Raw genomic sequence first — 16,215 nt, forward strand, 5'->3', positions numbered from 1 at the left:
ATGTATACAGTATTAAAGTTCAGTGTGGAAAAAACTGAAGTTTATAGGGAGGCACTACATTCTAATGTAGTCCTAATATAATCAGTTTATGATTGGCTTTAAGATGCTCCTTTTTCTGCAGTTGTTCATACATTGATTTCCATGTATTTCAGTTTTATATTTCTGATTTATAGAGAGGTTGTCTGTGTACATTGTGTACGATGTTGAAGGGCAGATGCAAAATTTGGACCCTCCCTTGTAAGCCACAGAAACATCCATGATTTCTGATCCAGAATGCTTGGCTCTGTCAGTTGCAGTAGGAGATGTGGCTTCTTAGCTTAGCACTTGAAATCACTTCAATGCTCTCTGTCCTCACAGCACAAATCTGATGGAACCATTGCACAGGCTCACTTTGACTTCTGTACTGCAAGTTGGACCCTGACTTTTATAAAAACAGCAACAAAACTTAAGCTTTTGAAAAATGCTTCCTAAAAAATAACAACTTTGTGCATGTCTTTCCACTCCTCAAAATCTTAACCAGATTGTTTTGATACAAAGGGCTCACTTAAAATCCTCACACTTTACTGCTCATCAAAGTTCACACTGAGAACACACATGTAAAGTCTCTTGAAAATGCTGAAGTTGAATTTGATGGTGATGTGTATAACTTGAAGTGTGTTTCATAGGAGGAAAAACATTGAGGTGCCGTTGAGAGTCAGGCTGTAGGATTTCCTTGGTGGGACATCTGGAGCAGCTGCAAAACAGCTAGAGGATGGTCTGTGCACAAGACCAAGTCAGAATGCTATTCATTATCCCTTTGATTCAGATGGAAGAGAAAATAAATAGTAGTTTTCTGGAGATACTAGAATAGTAGTTTTCTGGAGATTCTGGAGATGGTGTTTCTGTTAATTCTGCTGGTGGGCTACACTTCCAGTTCACGATTCCAACATCTTCTGTAGATGGTCCTCGCTACTGCAGTCTACATTCTTGCCTCAAGCCATTGCTTTTTATCCTATGTGACGGTTGCACACAGCTCCTTGTCCTCCTGCTCTCGCTTCTGTCAGGGTCAGTGCAGAACCTAAGCTTGGTAGAACTTTAGCTTCATGTCACATCTCACCTCTAGTGTTGATGTCTCATTAGTAACCACCCTTTCTTGATTGGATAGTAATATTATAGATGTTACCACAGAGAATTAAAGAGAGAGTAGCTGGCAAGATCAACACGCAGAGAACAGAAGCTTACAATACAAGGGAGCTATGTCTTTCAGAGTAGTTGCTGTATGCGTAGGTTAACTGTGCTGTTTTTTGATGGAACGTGGTAGAAATGGCTATAGCACAGATTGTAACACTTTTTTCAGAATTTGATCTTTGTTGGTAATGTAGTATCTTTGAGGGAGTTGAATTAGAATAAAATATTCAGTAATTTAAAGTCTTTCAAAATTAATTTCCCATTTCTGAGATGCTTTGTCTGAAGGCAGGTGTTTTAAAAATAGGGAGAAACTAAATAAGGAAATTTGGAGTGAGAAGTGGGAGGGGTAGTAGGAGAAAGAATAAGTTCTTGAAGCTCCTCTTACGGAGGTTTTTCACAGGTGAATGGAAGGAAATAGAGACAATATAAGGCTCTGTTTTTGCATAACTTCCCTTTTGGAACAGAACATGAACAATGGAGAGATGCTGAAAGTTGGTGATAGGGCTAGGAAGATGGTGAAGGGTGCTATGTTTCTTAGCAATGAACTAGACTGTACTAGGACATCTGCGGTTTTAGTATTTTGAACAAATGGGAGCATTTGACAAACGAATATAAGATTGTTATGATCCTCAAAACAGTTGGAATGACTAAAAACTCACAATACAGAGGAAGGAGAAGAAATGTTACTATGTGCTGCATGTATAGTGGTGCTTGGAGTCTGCATGAAGGAGGGCATGCCATGTCATTGTTTTTTATTTTACTGTTTGCATTCTGTTAAGGAAGGCACTCTAAGGTATAGAATGAGTCTGAGTCTATATGAGATTGAACCCAAGCATTGTGTAGAATAAAGATGTAGTAATTAAGAAAGTTGCTTATTTGTCTGTGAAGTAAGCAGGCACTGATGGTCAAGCACATGAACTGATGGCTCTGACTAGGTACCTTTTGTTATAAATCTTGGCGTTAAGTGAGAAGTAAGAGGGACTCCGGTTTTGAGACTGAAGCAGAACAGCCATGCAAAAACAGTTTCCACCACTAGATAAAAAACATGTACTATGCCAGTATTTTGTTACTAGATGTTTGGAGGCAGGTTATCAACCCAACCAGTTGAAGGTTTTCAAATTTTAAAAATTCTGCTTTATATTGTTACCAAAACCAACCTTAAGTTTGTGACTTGAATGCAAAATACTGAAATAAAATGAGGCATTTTATTTAAGGTTGCAGATTTAATACTTTTCTTCTGTTTATACAGCCTTGGCCCTTTGGTGAGTAAAGTGAAGGAATATCAAGTGGAAACCATTGTAGATACCCTCTGTACAAACATGCTTTCAGATAAAGAACAGTTACGTGACATTTCAAGCATTGGCCTTAAAACTGTGATTGGAGAACTCCCCCCAGCTTCCAGTGGTAAGGCATTTTGTACTCAAGACTATCTAGTTTTATTGTTTCATTACTAATTAAAAAAATGTAAAAGCTGGGTCCTTTAGTGAAGAGGATTCAGTTCATTTAACATTGGAACTAATTTCTGTCAGAGGAAAAATGTATGACACAAATATCCTTTTAGTTTCTTTTTCTCTGACTGTATTTCCAGATTTTACTAGTTTAAAAACTATTTTTACTGAGGAATTGCATTAATGTGAAAAACAAACTTACAGTATATGAACTTCGGTATAACAAATTGAGTGTAAAAGCTCCTATTTTAATAACTGCCTGGTGGAACATTTCTAGGCTGTAGTAATAGCTAAATCTCATCTTGCTTTTTGATTGATAGTATACTATAAAATTGATTATAACTTGGATGTTTTTCTTCAATGATCTGATTTCTTGTCTCAGTTTCTGGTAAGTACCAGTTTTGGAAAGTACCTTGTGTTTCTAACAATTGCCTGTTAAATTGCTGAAATGCTTAACTGCAGTTTTAAATGAAGGCAGTCTTTCCTCCAAAAGAGATAGTAATGATGAACAGCTCATCAGTTAATGGCATTACTTTTTTATTCAAGTGCTTTTCAGGTACCGTAGTATAGGATATGAATGAGAATAGAGAATTGATTAAAAAGGCTTTGGAAATGCAGTTTTTAGAGACTGAGGTTTCTTAAATTAAAAAAAAAAAGGCTCTGATTTTAACATCCTTTATTGAAAGTCCACATGTAAATCTTGCTTTTATCAAGCAGTAGTGAGATGTGTAAACTTAAAATAAATAACTAATTTTAAGTAAATCAGTTTAAGCTCTTATTCTTTTGTTTGCCTACACAAAAGGAGACTTTGGGGTGGAGGTAAAGCTCAAACAAAAATGTAGCAAAATCTTTCAATATAATTAATATTTTTAATACAAAAGGAACCTAGGTGTTATTTCTTGCTCTCAACTCAAACATAGATTGTTGTCTTTTTTCATAGCCTCTATGGTAACACATTTGACCATCCAATTGTTATGTTTAGTCATATAGTTAAGAATAAGCCATAAATATATATAAACTAGATTTAATGATACTAATTTCACATCAACAGATGATCATTAAGAATGACATTAATTTCACATCAAAATTCCCAAAGTGTGATTAAAAAAGCTTCACGCAAATGAAGATAAGCTCTAGCCATTGGCTAGCTGTTACCATGACATGAGTTTCTTCTCTTATCTTAATTACTCTGAACAATGTTAGACAGTTGTGGGATGGGGGAACTGTGGAGTTGTGGTGAAGACATTTTTACTTGAGTTTTATAATAGTTTGGGAATACATTTTTTCCCCCTTTCTCAAATCTTTCAGCAGTATTTTAGGTACTTATTATTTAAGTAGCTTCTTGTGCAAAATAATTTTATTTTGCTTTTTCGTTATACAGCTGTTTTTTAGAGGTGGCTCTATCTGCTTCTGTGCTTCCCCTTACCTTTTAGTTTATTCCTTTATTTTTACCTATAGTCCTTTCATTTATTGCTCTAGACTTGTCTCGGCCTTCCCTTTCCATTGCTTGCCCTGCCAAAAGCAGTGTCCTTTCTGTTGTATATACCTTACAGAATAATTAAGAAGCCCTCCTTCTCAGTATGTTTCTGCATAGATAGTCTTTCAGCTCTAATGCAGAGTGTATGTTAGATTAGCAAACAAACTGGCTGTTCAAGCTTGTTTTGTTGGGTGGGAAAAGCTTCTTTATGTTGAGATCAGGTTGCTTTCCATGTTGAGATCAGGTTGCTTTCCATAGTCACAAACATGATCTCTGGTGTTAAAAACTGTATTTTTTAAATTATGAAAATGCTGAGGTTTTGTTGTACTTTCAGGTTCTGCATTAGCAGCTAATGTTTGCAAAAAGATCACAGGGCGTCTCACTAGTGCTATAGCCAAGCAGGAAGATGTGTCTGTTCAACTGGAGGCACTGGATATCATGGCTGATATGCTGAGCAGGTAAACATCCCTCTTCCAAAATGCTGGTGAATGCTGATGAATACTCCTTAAAGCTTGAACTTGAATTTTCCAGATGTTAAATTTAAGTTACTTTAAGTTGTGTGAAATAATATGGTAAGGTATTAAGTATAGGTGACACTTCATTTAGGAAAAAAAAAAGTGAATGTATGGAAGATAAGTTCATTGATAGATTACTTTATTATTTAATCTTCTGAGAACTATAGTTTTAAGCTTATTTTAATGTTTATTGCTTTGAGGGTATATTTTAAACTCATTTCTTTTTTTAAAAGTTCCAAAAGCTTAAATTTAAAGACTTAATTGGAATCTTTGTGATGTTTGGGGAATATTTAAAGGAATTGTTGTACAGTATATGAACAAAGTTATCTAGATTCAATTGGTTTGAGTTTGTGTTTTGTCTGTTTTAAGGCAAGGAGGACTGCTTGTTAACTTCCATCCTTCAATTCTGACCTGTCTGCTCCCCCAGCTGACTAGCCCCAGACTTGCTGTGAGGAAAAGAACCATCATTGCTCTTGGTCACCTGGTTATGAGTTGTGGCAATATGGTTTTTGTTGACCTCATTGAACATCTGTTGACAGAGCTGTCTAAAAATGATTCCATGTCAACAACTAGGACCTATATACAGTGTATTGCTGCTATCAGTAGGCAAGCAGGTCATAGAATAGGTAAGAAAAATATATGAATTATCTGTAACTTTAAAAGTTTTTAGATGAGAGTAATTACTTTGCTAATTTTTTCCTCTTACCAGGTGAATATCTTGAGAAAATAATTCCTTTGGTTGTAAAGTTTTGTAATGTAGATGATGATGAACTACGAGAGTATTGCATTCAAGCCTTTGAATCCTTTGTTAGGAGGTAAGTTATTCTTGGGTACCTATTTCAGGCTTTCTTAAGATCTAATAGTGGGCCATTTGGTTGTAAGCTGTCAAGAGACAGTCTCCTTGGTACAAAATATTTTTGCAAGCTTTGAGCTGGAACTGTTGCTATAACTCTGTCTTGTAGCTTAACTGATAAGCAGTGTGTTATGTCTGTACTTCAGAAACTTTTTACTGTGCCGTTGCTAGTTACGCAAACAGGAGGGTGAAAGCGTTCTAATAATATTTGTTGTCCAACAATGGTGACAAAAAATTGATATCCAAAGGCGTATCTTGGTCCTCTGCAACCTTCCAGTCTAGCAGATCCAGTTACATAGTAGCATTGCCCTTTCTGACCTGCCTTTCTGAATTTCTGTAATTCAGATGGATGCATTGATGGTACTTGGTTTGGCTAATGTCTCCAAAGTACAGTATGTGGCATGAAGTCTTTTAGAAATATTTTAATTCTTCAAAGTAATTTGACATTGATTGTATTTTTATACTACACAGATGTCCTAAAGAAGTTTATCCTCATGTATCTACTATTATAAACATTTGTCTTAAATATCTTACCTATGATCCTAATTACAATTATGATGATGAAGATGAAGATGAAAATGCTATGGATGCTGATGGTGGTGATGATGATGATCAAGGTATTTTCTCTTTTTGGTTTGGGGGAGAGGAAGAGCTTGTGAACCTGCACTCATCTGAGAAAATTGATATGGGTGGTATTGCTACTAAGTACCAGCATTTTAATTACTTGTATACTTTTGTATTCAATTTTTGTACTGTTTTTAAACATACCTTATGAACTCACTTCTTGAAATAAAAGTATAGGATGCTGTTGCTGGGGATAAATAATTCCAAGGGTGAACATAAAGTACAAGACAAATATTTTAAAATACTTGAAAGGTGGAAAAAGGCAGAAGCATGTAGGATAACTAAAGTGAGAAGAGCATCAGTTAATGAATTGAAAATACATATTCAGCATGGGAAAGGCTTCTTACTACTTTCTGCTATACTATGTTGTTACCTAATGCATAAAATCAGAATAGATTGAAAATTGCAAAATACTCAGTGTTTTTCTATAGGATAAAAACTGGTATCGACTAAAAGGCATAACATATTGTTAATATGGTGGCAATACCTTGCCATATGTAAGCTTTATAAAAACTTGAACACACAAATAATCTGAACCCAGAGCATAGCATTCTCATTACTTTAAGAATGAATGAGCTGCGTAGTGGTTGCGTTAGCACTTGAAAAGTCAATTTGTATTGCTTATTGTATATTTTGTTATCATTTTTGGGGGCAGAGTATGGTTTGATTTATTCCTACAAAGAAACAAACAGAATAATTTGTTAAATCTTGATCAGCTAGTAATTGCATTGTCGCTTGTGTCATGAATAAAGAGGAATATGGTTTAAATCAGTAGTCAGACTGTAAATGTGATGGGAACCACCTTGTCCTGTTTGCAGTTTAAATTAATACATGTGTAAGACTAGTGTGAAAAAATTTGCAGAGAAAATAATTAGCCTTTCGATTTAGGCAGTTTAGAAGTCTTTTTATGTATGTTTTAACATACTTCTGAACCTATTTCTTTTGGTGTGCCTTATACAAAGACCTCAAGTGTGTTCTTATTAATTGTTTAAAATAAAACTTGATGCTTTGATTGTCTAGACTTGAACATATGCATAATTTATTTTTTCAAGGGAGCGATGATGAATATAGTGATGATGATGACATGAGCTGGAAAGTGAGGCGTGCAGCTGCTAAATGTCTGGATGCTGTGGTTAGCACACGACATGAAATGCTTCCAGAATTCTACAAAACTGTATCTCCTGCTTTAATAGCCAGATTCAAAGAACGTGAAGAGAATGTTAAAGCAGATGTTTTTCATGCATATCTTTCTCTTTTAAAACAAACTCGGCCTGTGCAAAGTTGGCTTTGCGATCCTGATGCAATGGAACAAGGAGAGACACCTTTGACAATGCTTCAGAGTCAGGTTATTTGTCAAGATTTTTGTTACCTTTGAGAAGACACACTGAAGTTGTGCCTTGTTCATAAGGATAGTTCTTGAAATATGCCATATCATACTTTCTTCATACACAGGTTTACAGTTTATTACTGTAGTACTAACAAAGAGAGCAAGCCAGGTAAACTGGCCCAGAAAAGCGCAGCAGTCTTGGAAACTGAAATTACCAACTCATGCAAATGTGCTTATCTGACTTCAGTTGTTTACTGTCACCTGTAAAAGTTGCATGTCCTATGAGTTTAGCCAAATTACCAAAGCAAAATAATTATTTTGTGTATTAGACGTAAGCTCTAATGATCAAGATAAAACTTGATTTGCTACAATGTATTTTATTTGCAGAATAAAAACGATAGTGCTGAAAAACTTTTTCTAACTTAATTATTTGGATGACTTTTGAATTGTTGCTCTCTACAGTTTTATTAATGCAAATCTAGTTTTGTTTTGTTTCATCTCAACTTTTAAAGTTAAATTACTATTTTTTGGATAGCAATTCTTTTGGATCTTCATTTCCCAGTGTTTATAACTTTTCTAGTTCTGTAGAGAAGTCAGAAATGGAGGGGTAGGACACACACCTTTTTTTATATCCCCCTAGTGATCAAAGATGAAAGAAATGTCAGCTATTGAATCAATTAACAGATGTGCAATGATTACAGGTCCCCAACATAGTTAAAGCCTTGCACAAACAGATGAAGGAGAAAAGTGTGAAGACTCGTCAGTGTTGCTTTAACATGCTGACTGAGCTAGTAAATGTATTACCTGGAGCCCTAACACAACATGTTCCTGTACTTGTACCAGGTATGAGAAGCATATTATTAACGTAAAGATTTATTAGTAAATTGGGTGTGAAGTTTTGAAATCTTTAAGTCTTGACTGCTTTTTGCAAAAGCTTAGAAGTGCTGCTTCTATTTAAAGAAATTGGCAAAATAATTAGCTACTGTGTGGATCCATATAAATATTTTAGTGACACATTTTCACTAATCTTGAAAACAAGGGTTGGCTCTAAGATTGAGATTTTTTTTCTTCTATATCTAAAAAAAAAGTTAATTTGCTTCTTAATTGCAAGATCAAATTGCCTTCTCTCTCATCTCAACAGAGCGAAATATTGTCCATATTTTAGCATTTGGGACCTAAAATGTTGAATTTTGAAGTAACAAGGAAAAGTAAGTTTGGAAAAGTTAAAGGTTCAGAATCCCATTATAATTAAGAAAATACATCACAAACATCAAATGCCCCATGCCCTCTGTGTAGAAGAAGTTTGAAAACTATTTGATTGAATAAAATGGTGAAGGGAGCTTGGAAGCATTCAAGAAAGGCTGGGAGCAGGAAAACATAGCTTGAATATAGCTGCCTTCCTTCAGAAATTTTGAAGTGTTCTAATAGAATATAAATACCTAACCTAAAAATACATTTTTCTTTTTCTTCCAGGAATAATTTTTTCACTGAATGACAAATCAAGTTCTTCTAATCTGAAGATAGATGCTTTGTCCTGTTTGTATGTGATCCTCTGCAATCATTCTCCCCAAGTCTTTCATCCTCATGTTCAAGCATTGGTACCTCCAGTTGTAGCTTGTGTTGGAGACCCATTTTACAAGATAACATCAGAGGCGCTTTTGGTTACCCAACAACTTGTGAAAGTCATTCGTCCTTTAGACCAGCCTTCTTCCTTTGATGCTACTCCTTACATCAAAGATTTGTTTACTTGTACAATTAAGAGATTAAAGGCTGCTGACATTGATCAAGAGGTAAAAGAAAGGGCAATATCTTGCATGGGTCAAATTATTTGTAGCCTTGGTGACAGCCTAGGCACAGACCTGCCTAGTACACTTCAGATCTTCTTAGAGAGACTGAAGAATGAGATCACTCGATTAACTACAGTGAAGGCCATGACATTGATTGCTGGCTCTCCTTTGAAGATAGATTTGAGACCAATCCTTGGAGAAGGCGTTCCTATTCTTGCTTCTTTTTTGAGAAAGAACCAGCGAGCCTTGAAACTGGGCACTCTTTCTGCTCTAGATATTTTAATTAAGAATTACAGTGACAGCTTGACAGCTGCCATGATTGATGCTGTCCTGGATGAGCTTCCACCTCTTATTAGTGAAAGCGATATGCATGTATCGCAGATGGCCATCAGTTTTCTGACAACGCTGGCTAAAGTATATCCTTCCTCCCTGTCAAAGATCAGTGGCTCCATTCTCAATGAACTTATTGGGCTGGTGAGATCGCCTCTACTTCAGGGTGGAGCACTCAGTGCCATGCTAGAATTTTTCCAAGCTTTGGTTGTGACTGGTACAAATAATTTAGGCTATATGGATTTACTCCGCATGTTAACGGGTCCAGTGTACTCACAGAGCACAGCACTTACTCACAAGCAGTCTTACTATTCTATTGCCAAATGTGTTGCTGCCCTTACTCGAGCCTGCCCTAAGGAAGGACCAGCTGTTGTAGGTCAGTTCATTCAAGATGTCAAGAACTCAAGGTCTACGGATTCCATTCGGCTTTTGGCTTTGCTTTCTCTTGGGGAAGTTGGGCATCACATTGACTTAAGTGGACAAATTGAGCTGAAGTCTGTAATACTAGAAGCATTCTCTTCTCCTAGTGAAGAAGTCAAATCAGCAGCATCTTATGCATTAGGCAGTATTAGTGTTGGCAATCTTCCCGAGTATCTGCCATTTGTCTTACAAGAAATAACCAGTCAACCTAAGAGGCAATACCTTCTTCTTCATTCCTTGAAAGAAATAATTAGCTCTGCATCAGTGATTGGTCTCAAACCATATGTTGAGAACATCTGGGCCTTACTCCTGAAACACTGCGAATGTGCAGAAGAGGGTACAAGGAATGTTGTTGCTGAATGCTTGGGCAAGCTTACATTAATAGACCCAGAGACTCTACTTCCACGACTCAAGGGATACTTGGCATCAGGTGAGTAGTAGTAACTCATCTACATATTGTCGCAAATGGTCTTATGCTATCTATTAATAAATTGATCTAGTTTTGCAAATTATTTGCTTAAATTGTGATACTCTTGAAATTTTGCTTTCCTCCCGTCCCAACAATGTGAAGCTTAGATGGTTCCATTTTTACTAGAAGAAGTTAGTCATACATAACATGAATTAATTTTATGGTCTGCTTTCAGACTGTGGTATTTCAATTAATGATGTTGTGTTTAACTAAGAGTTATAAACTTCAAGGGGAAGGAGCATGGGCAACAAAGGGACAGCACTACTTGACAAACCAGTTGCAACATGTTGACACTTTGGTTTAAATTACAGTATTCCTAATTTTCAGATAAGAATTTTGAAATTTTTAAGCATTAGGAAGGATCATTATGCATAGTGCATTAATCAGTTTCATATCAAGAATATTGTGTTTTCTTCGTGTGCTTCTGCTTTAAAGAGGAGAGTGGTTTGTAGGCCTATGTGGTGAATTAAAAAATCTGTCCTAATAGGCTCATTACTTGAATTTTCTGTAGCAGATAATGTTAAATGTTTATTACAAATGTTATGGTTTCTCTTCCCCTGTTTAAAATGGAACACAAGAACATCTATGGAGAAAACATTGCATTGCTAGTAATAAGTAACATTTCTTCTTTAGTGTTCTTAAGAGTATCATAGGATTAAAAAGAATGGAATTGAACATGACTTAAATTCTGTAGTTGTACTGTTCTGTTGTTACATATTTACACATTTGTTTCCTATTAGGGTCCTCATATGCTCGAAGTTCGGTGGTTACTGCTGTCAAGTTCACTATTTCTGATCATCCACAACCCATAGACCCACTCTTGAAGAACTGCATAGGTACGTTCTTTACTTTAGTAACAGCTTCTACATTTTCAAGCAATAGAATTGCACTTAAAATTGTTTGTTGTGTTTTCAGAAAAAAATATTTTGCAGGTACCAGAATTAGCTGCTAATGGTAACTGTTGGAACAGTTATAAAATATTTCCATACTAGCCAACTATTTCTATTAATTCTAGCTTCTTTGAATTCTGAGCAGTAAAATTTGTGTGATAAAAATGGTATGTATTGAAGCTGTGATGGGCAAAGAATACAATGAGGTAGGGCTTTTAGGAAGACGGTACCCAAAAGCTGGTTTCCTTTCTCATGCTCTTCCCAAATTATATCAGTTTGATGTAGTAAGGTACTGTCTTTACCCAGAATGGTGGTCTTGGAAATATTTGACATTCAGTCATTTAAAATATATATGCACATGTGAATTCTGAGTATTACCAGGTGGCAAATTGTAAATTTAGCTCCTTAGGATTCTATAATGCTTTGTGATCTGAACGTTATTGGAAGCGTGTATATTTTTACAGGGATAAGGTAATCGGAGCTTTCAGTATAACATCAGTGTGATGAAGAGCTTTGCAATGCTGTAGTTTTTTGATCTTTCTTCATTTGTATGACAGAGTATTGTAGATTTGTTTAATATGCTATGGTGAATGTTTTATAGTGGCTTGATTACAGGTTTAAAGATCTGTAAAAATTGTGTATAGTGCTAAAACTAATAGGGGGAAAAAAGATTAATCTTTGAAAACATACAGTTTTGTAGAGAGCAAGGTTTTTATTTATGGGGAAGTGGTGTCAGTTCCTATGTATTATTTTCATCCCTAAGCTTAAAATTTTTTAATAATATGTTAAAGAATTGACTATGCTTGTGGGTTTTTCCTCCTGCTGTCCCTCCCACTGAAGCTGTCTTGCCTGTTTGGTTTCTGGAAATACTTATTGATTATCCAGTCAAAAAACTATTGGTATCTAGTACTTTAAAAATCTCAGTCATCTTTAGTTTTGTTACCCGGGGTTTTTTTTTCCGTGTAGAAGTCACTTTGATGTTTACATCCTTTTATTTTTCTCCTTATAAAAATTTCACTCCTCTTGGAAGTTGCTAGTAAAACTTACAAACATTGGGGAAAAATATGATCTATTCCTGCAGGCATTTATTTTAACAAGGCTGTGTTGTAGAACTATAGACATTCTAAATTGAAAATGCCCAGAGAGTGTGGTGGGGTGGGATGGCATGAGAGGTGTTGCTACATTAATATATACTGCGTGGGCTTATCTTCTGGTAATTTAGGAATTCTCAATATATGCCAATTTAGGGGTTAAAAATCAATATATTGATAGTTTCCATAAGAGGTGTTCTCTAATTCTTGAACTGCAGAATTTAAATTAGTTTTCTAATGCATATTCTGAGAGACTTTAATGGAGAAAAGGAAAGATTGTGTTAAATATAATTTTCATTAATTTACATGCTATACATTTTTTAAAAAAAGTTGAAATATTAAGTGATAGCCATTTATTTTGGTGGTGTTTTTTTACTTCTGTTTCATTATCTGAAATGCTATATATCTCAGTTATATAATACTCTTGATATGATTATAATTAGATAGATTTATTTGTATAATCATGCTAAAATAGCAGGTATCGGTCTGTGTTACATCAAAATAAGTCCTGCACTAAATATGTCCTTTTGAAAGGTTGAAACTAAGCAAAGGTATTTTTAAAGTAGCAAATGAAAAACATCCTCATAGGTTGACTTATTTCTCTACATGATTGCAGGTGATTTTCTGAAAACATTGGAGGACCCGGATCTCAATGTCAGGAGAGTAGCCCTAGTGACATTTAACTCAGCTGCACACAATAAACCATCATTAATAAGGGACCTCTTAGATACTGTGCTTCCTCATCTTTACAATGAAACAAAAGTCAGAAAGGAATTAATCAGAGAGGTATGTTAACTAAGAAAAACAGTGCTAAATGTAAGTAGATTCTTTGTTTTTCTAAATATATTACTTCTTAACTTTGTTTTTTATTTGCTGACAGGTGGAAATGGGACCATTTAAGCATACAGTTGATGATGGGTTGGACATAAGGAAAGCAGCTTTTGAGTGCATGTATACTCTTTTGGATAGCTGTTTGGATAGACTAGATATATTTGAATTCTTAAACCACGTTGAAGATGGCCTGAAGGATCACTATGATATTAAGGTTAGCTGTCATTTTTCTCTGTGTAAGCAGGGACTTAGTAAAAATATTTTAAATAGCGAGTAGACTGAAATGGTAAAAATATTGCTTCATATGCTTAAGCACTTCACTATATTTGCTCTTTTCATTGAAGTGTTGCTGTTAAAAAGGTTACACAGCATTGTAGGAAATATATCTCCGTATATGTGCTGAGCGTAACTGATTGTTGAATTGGTTTCTCTCAACCTAGATGCTAACCTTTTTAATGTTGGTGAGATTGTCTACCCTTTGTCCAAGCGCAGTGCTGCAGAGGTTGGATAGGCTCGTTGAACCTTTGCGTGCTACATGTACAACTAAGGTATTGTTTTAAATTTAAAACCTAAGTTAATTATTTTGTGTTGTCTTATGGAAGTATAAATGAACTCGTGTATGAAGAATACTTCTGAGAATCTAGGTGTATTGCTGCTGCATTTCCTGAGTCATAGTTCATAAACTGCAATAGGGCAATATAAATATGTGGGCCCTTATATATGTATTACATTTCTTTAAATTACAAATGGAAGAGTAGACTTGTTAGCTTATTTTTAAAAATCCTCTATTTCTTTGATGCCATTTCTTTTGTTCCTTCAAAATCTATCTGCCACTTGGGCAACTTGTAAGTCTCATTTCATTATAAATAGAGGAACTGGAATACTGAGAGTTTTTCTGACTTCTAATGATTACATTGTTGCAGACAAGCATTTGGGTGACTAAGGATGGAGGCAGTGTAAAGCAGTCCTATTTTTGTTGGGGTTGTTTTGTTTTGTTTTTCCCTTCTTCATTTATATTACAAGATTCTTGGGTCTTGGCACAGTTAGTCTTCTTCTATTCCTGCTCTTGTCTTGATCCACCTGCATGCTCTGACAGTCACTTAATGTCTGATTTACCTTGCTTTTCCATTACTGTAATCTGCTGTATTTCACATCAAGAAATTTGACTGCTTTTAATGATAACTTATGTTTGTATCACTGAAACATCTTTGAGAATTATTACAGAAGGTTAAGCAGTTATTCTAATAAAGGTCAGCTTTTTAAAAATTTCTATTCTCTGGAAACTGGAAGTGTTGTGATAATATCATTTTAATGTTGTTTACTGACCTTACTAGGGAGAGGTTGGCTGCTATAATTGTTTTGATTTGGTAATTGACTTGGCAGCTTACAACCTTTTTCTGCTTACCTTGAAGTATTCAAGTTTCAGTCTTATCTGTAAACTGCTGGTAAAAAGTCTGCTAAAAAGTAGATGTTTGGAGGGATGTTTTTGCTTGCTTTTTTTTTTTTAAGAGCTTAGGCCATTTGAGAGCTGTGCAAAATGGTAGTATGGAAGGAAATAGGTCTTTGTAAGATACATTTTTTTTTTTTTTAAGGCGGGTGTAGAGGGAGGGTTAAGCAAAAGTTTCAAACATATTTTCATTTTTTTTCACTAGGTAAAGGCAAACTCAGTGAAACAGGAGTTTGAAAAGCAAGATGAACTGAAACGATCTGCTATGAGGGCAGTAGCAGCGCTTCTAACCATTCCAGAAGCAGAGAAGAGTCCATTAATGAGTGAATTTCAGTCACAGATAAGCTCTAACCCTGAGCTGGCAGCCATCTTTGAAAGTATCCAAAAAGATTCATCATCCACTAACTTGGAATCAATGGACACTAGTTAGATGTTTGTCCAAAATGGGGACCATTATGTTGAACCATATGATGCACTGAATTGACAGGTTATGAGTAAGAAACAGAAATATCTAATCTACACATTGTTCCACTTTATTTACCTTTATGGAGACAGTTGGCTTTTCCCATTGTTGCTTTTCTAGCATTTATTCCAGAAATGTATTTCCATAATCCAGAGTTTGTTAACCACTCTTGTTTTAGTGGATTTGGCCACATTTGGGATTTAAAAAGTTGACGCATGGTGTATGGAAATAGGTTCCAACATCCATTTGCCCTGTAATGTTTAGGATTAAAATGTCAAAATTTTGTGACCATGATTTTTTTTTCTTTTATTCACTCTTTCTACTTGTAAACAAGAAAGGGGGGGGGGGGGGGGGAGGTGGGAATCAAGCGTCCAGGTGCACCATGTTTTTGTATAACTTTTTATTCTTTTTTGTTTCAGCTTCATAAATTGGTTTGGCTGGCAGATGAATTCTGTGTAAGACTTATTATATCAAAGAGAGGATTTGGGCACAGTTCAAAAAAAGCAGACATAAATATCATTTTTAAGGTGTGGGGATTAGAAAACAAATATCCCTGTTGTGCACACTGATTTTGCATGAGCAAGTTTACAAATATATATTGTCTGTAAAACAGCATGTGCAGTTTATTCGTAATGCAAGTTAAAATAAGTTCTACTGTATCAGTGCAGTTTTCAGGTATTTTGACCTACAGAACATTCATACAGGAAGGGACGAATGAAAGTTGGTTGTCTTAACATGGCTTATTTAAATGCCAGTAGTATGACCCTGCAGATGTTCTTACATATGACAACTCCTGCAGTTTTCATGGTTTTTCATACTCAAAGGCTGGATCCCCTGGAATTGAGGTGGACAAACCAGAAGATCGGAGGGAAATAGGATGAGATGGAGGTAAAATAAGCAGAGAACAACAATACCTGCTCATTGGCTGCTGAACTCTGGATTCAACTTTGCTTTTGTTATAAAAGTATGAAAGGAGGTTTCTTCAGTGGCTTCTACCTCCTGTTCTTCATCCAACAGCTGTTATTAAGGCACTAATGTATGGTGTTACCTAGACAAGTATTGCCAGACCATCATCT

At 35.5% G+C, this 16,215-nt stretch overlaps 1 protein-coding gene across 1 annotated transcript in view; it reads left to right on the forward strand.

Annotated features, from left to right (window-relative positions):
• Positions 1–15,433, forward strand: part of CAND1 (cullin associated and neddylation dissociated 1) — a 29,332-nt gene extending 13,899 nt beyond the window's left edge. The window contains exons 3-15 of the mRNA XM_072863177.1: positions 2,417–2,571; positions 4,427–4,550; positions 4,977–5,233; positions 5,317–5,422; positions 5,932–6,077; positions 7,137–7,429; positions 8,113–8,254; positions 8,885–10,378; positions 11,158–11,253; positions 13,015–13,184; positions 13,279–13,443; positions 13,670–13,777; positions 14,882–15,433. Coding sequence (XP_072719278.1) covers positions 2,417–2,571; positions 4,427–4,550; positions 4,977–5,233; positions 5,317–5,422; positions 5,932–6,077; positions 7,137–7,429; positions 8,113–8,254; positions 8,885–10,378; positions 11,158–11,253; positions 13,015–13,184; positions 13,279–13,443; positions 13,670–13,777; positions 14,882–15,106 — 3,481 coding nt within the window. The 3' untranslated portion in view covers positions 15,107–15,433. The remainder of the gene's footprint in view (positions 1–2,416; positions 2,572–4,426; positions 4,551–4,976; positions 5,234–5,316; positions 5,423–5,931; positions 6,078–7,136; positions 7,430–8,112; positions 8,255–8,884; positions 10,379–11,157; positions 11,254–13,014; positions 13,185–13,278; positions 13,444–13,669; positions 13,778–14,881) is intronic.
• The last annotated feature ends 782 nt before the right edge of the window (positions 15,434–16,215 follow it).

The sequence above is a fragment of the Ciconia boyciana genome, chromosome 1 (assembly GCF_034638445.1).
Source record: "Ciconia boyciana chromosome 1, ASM3463844v1, whole genome shotgun sequence".
Taxonomy (NCBI): domain Eukaryota; kingdom Metazoa; phylum Chordata; class Aves; order Ciconiiformes; family Ciconiidae; genus Ciconia; species Ciconia boyciana.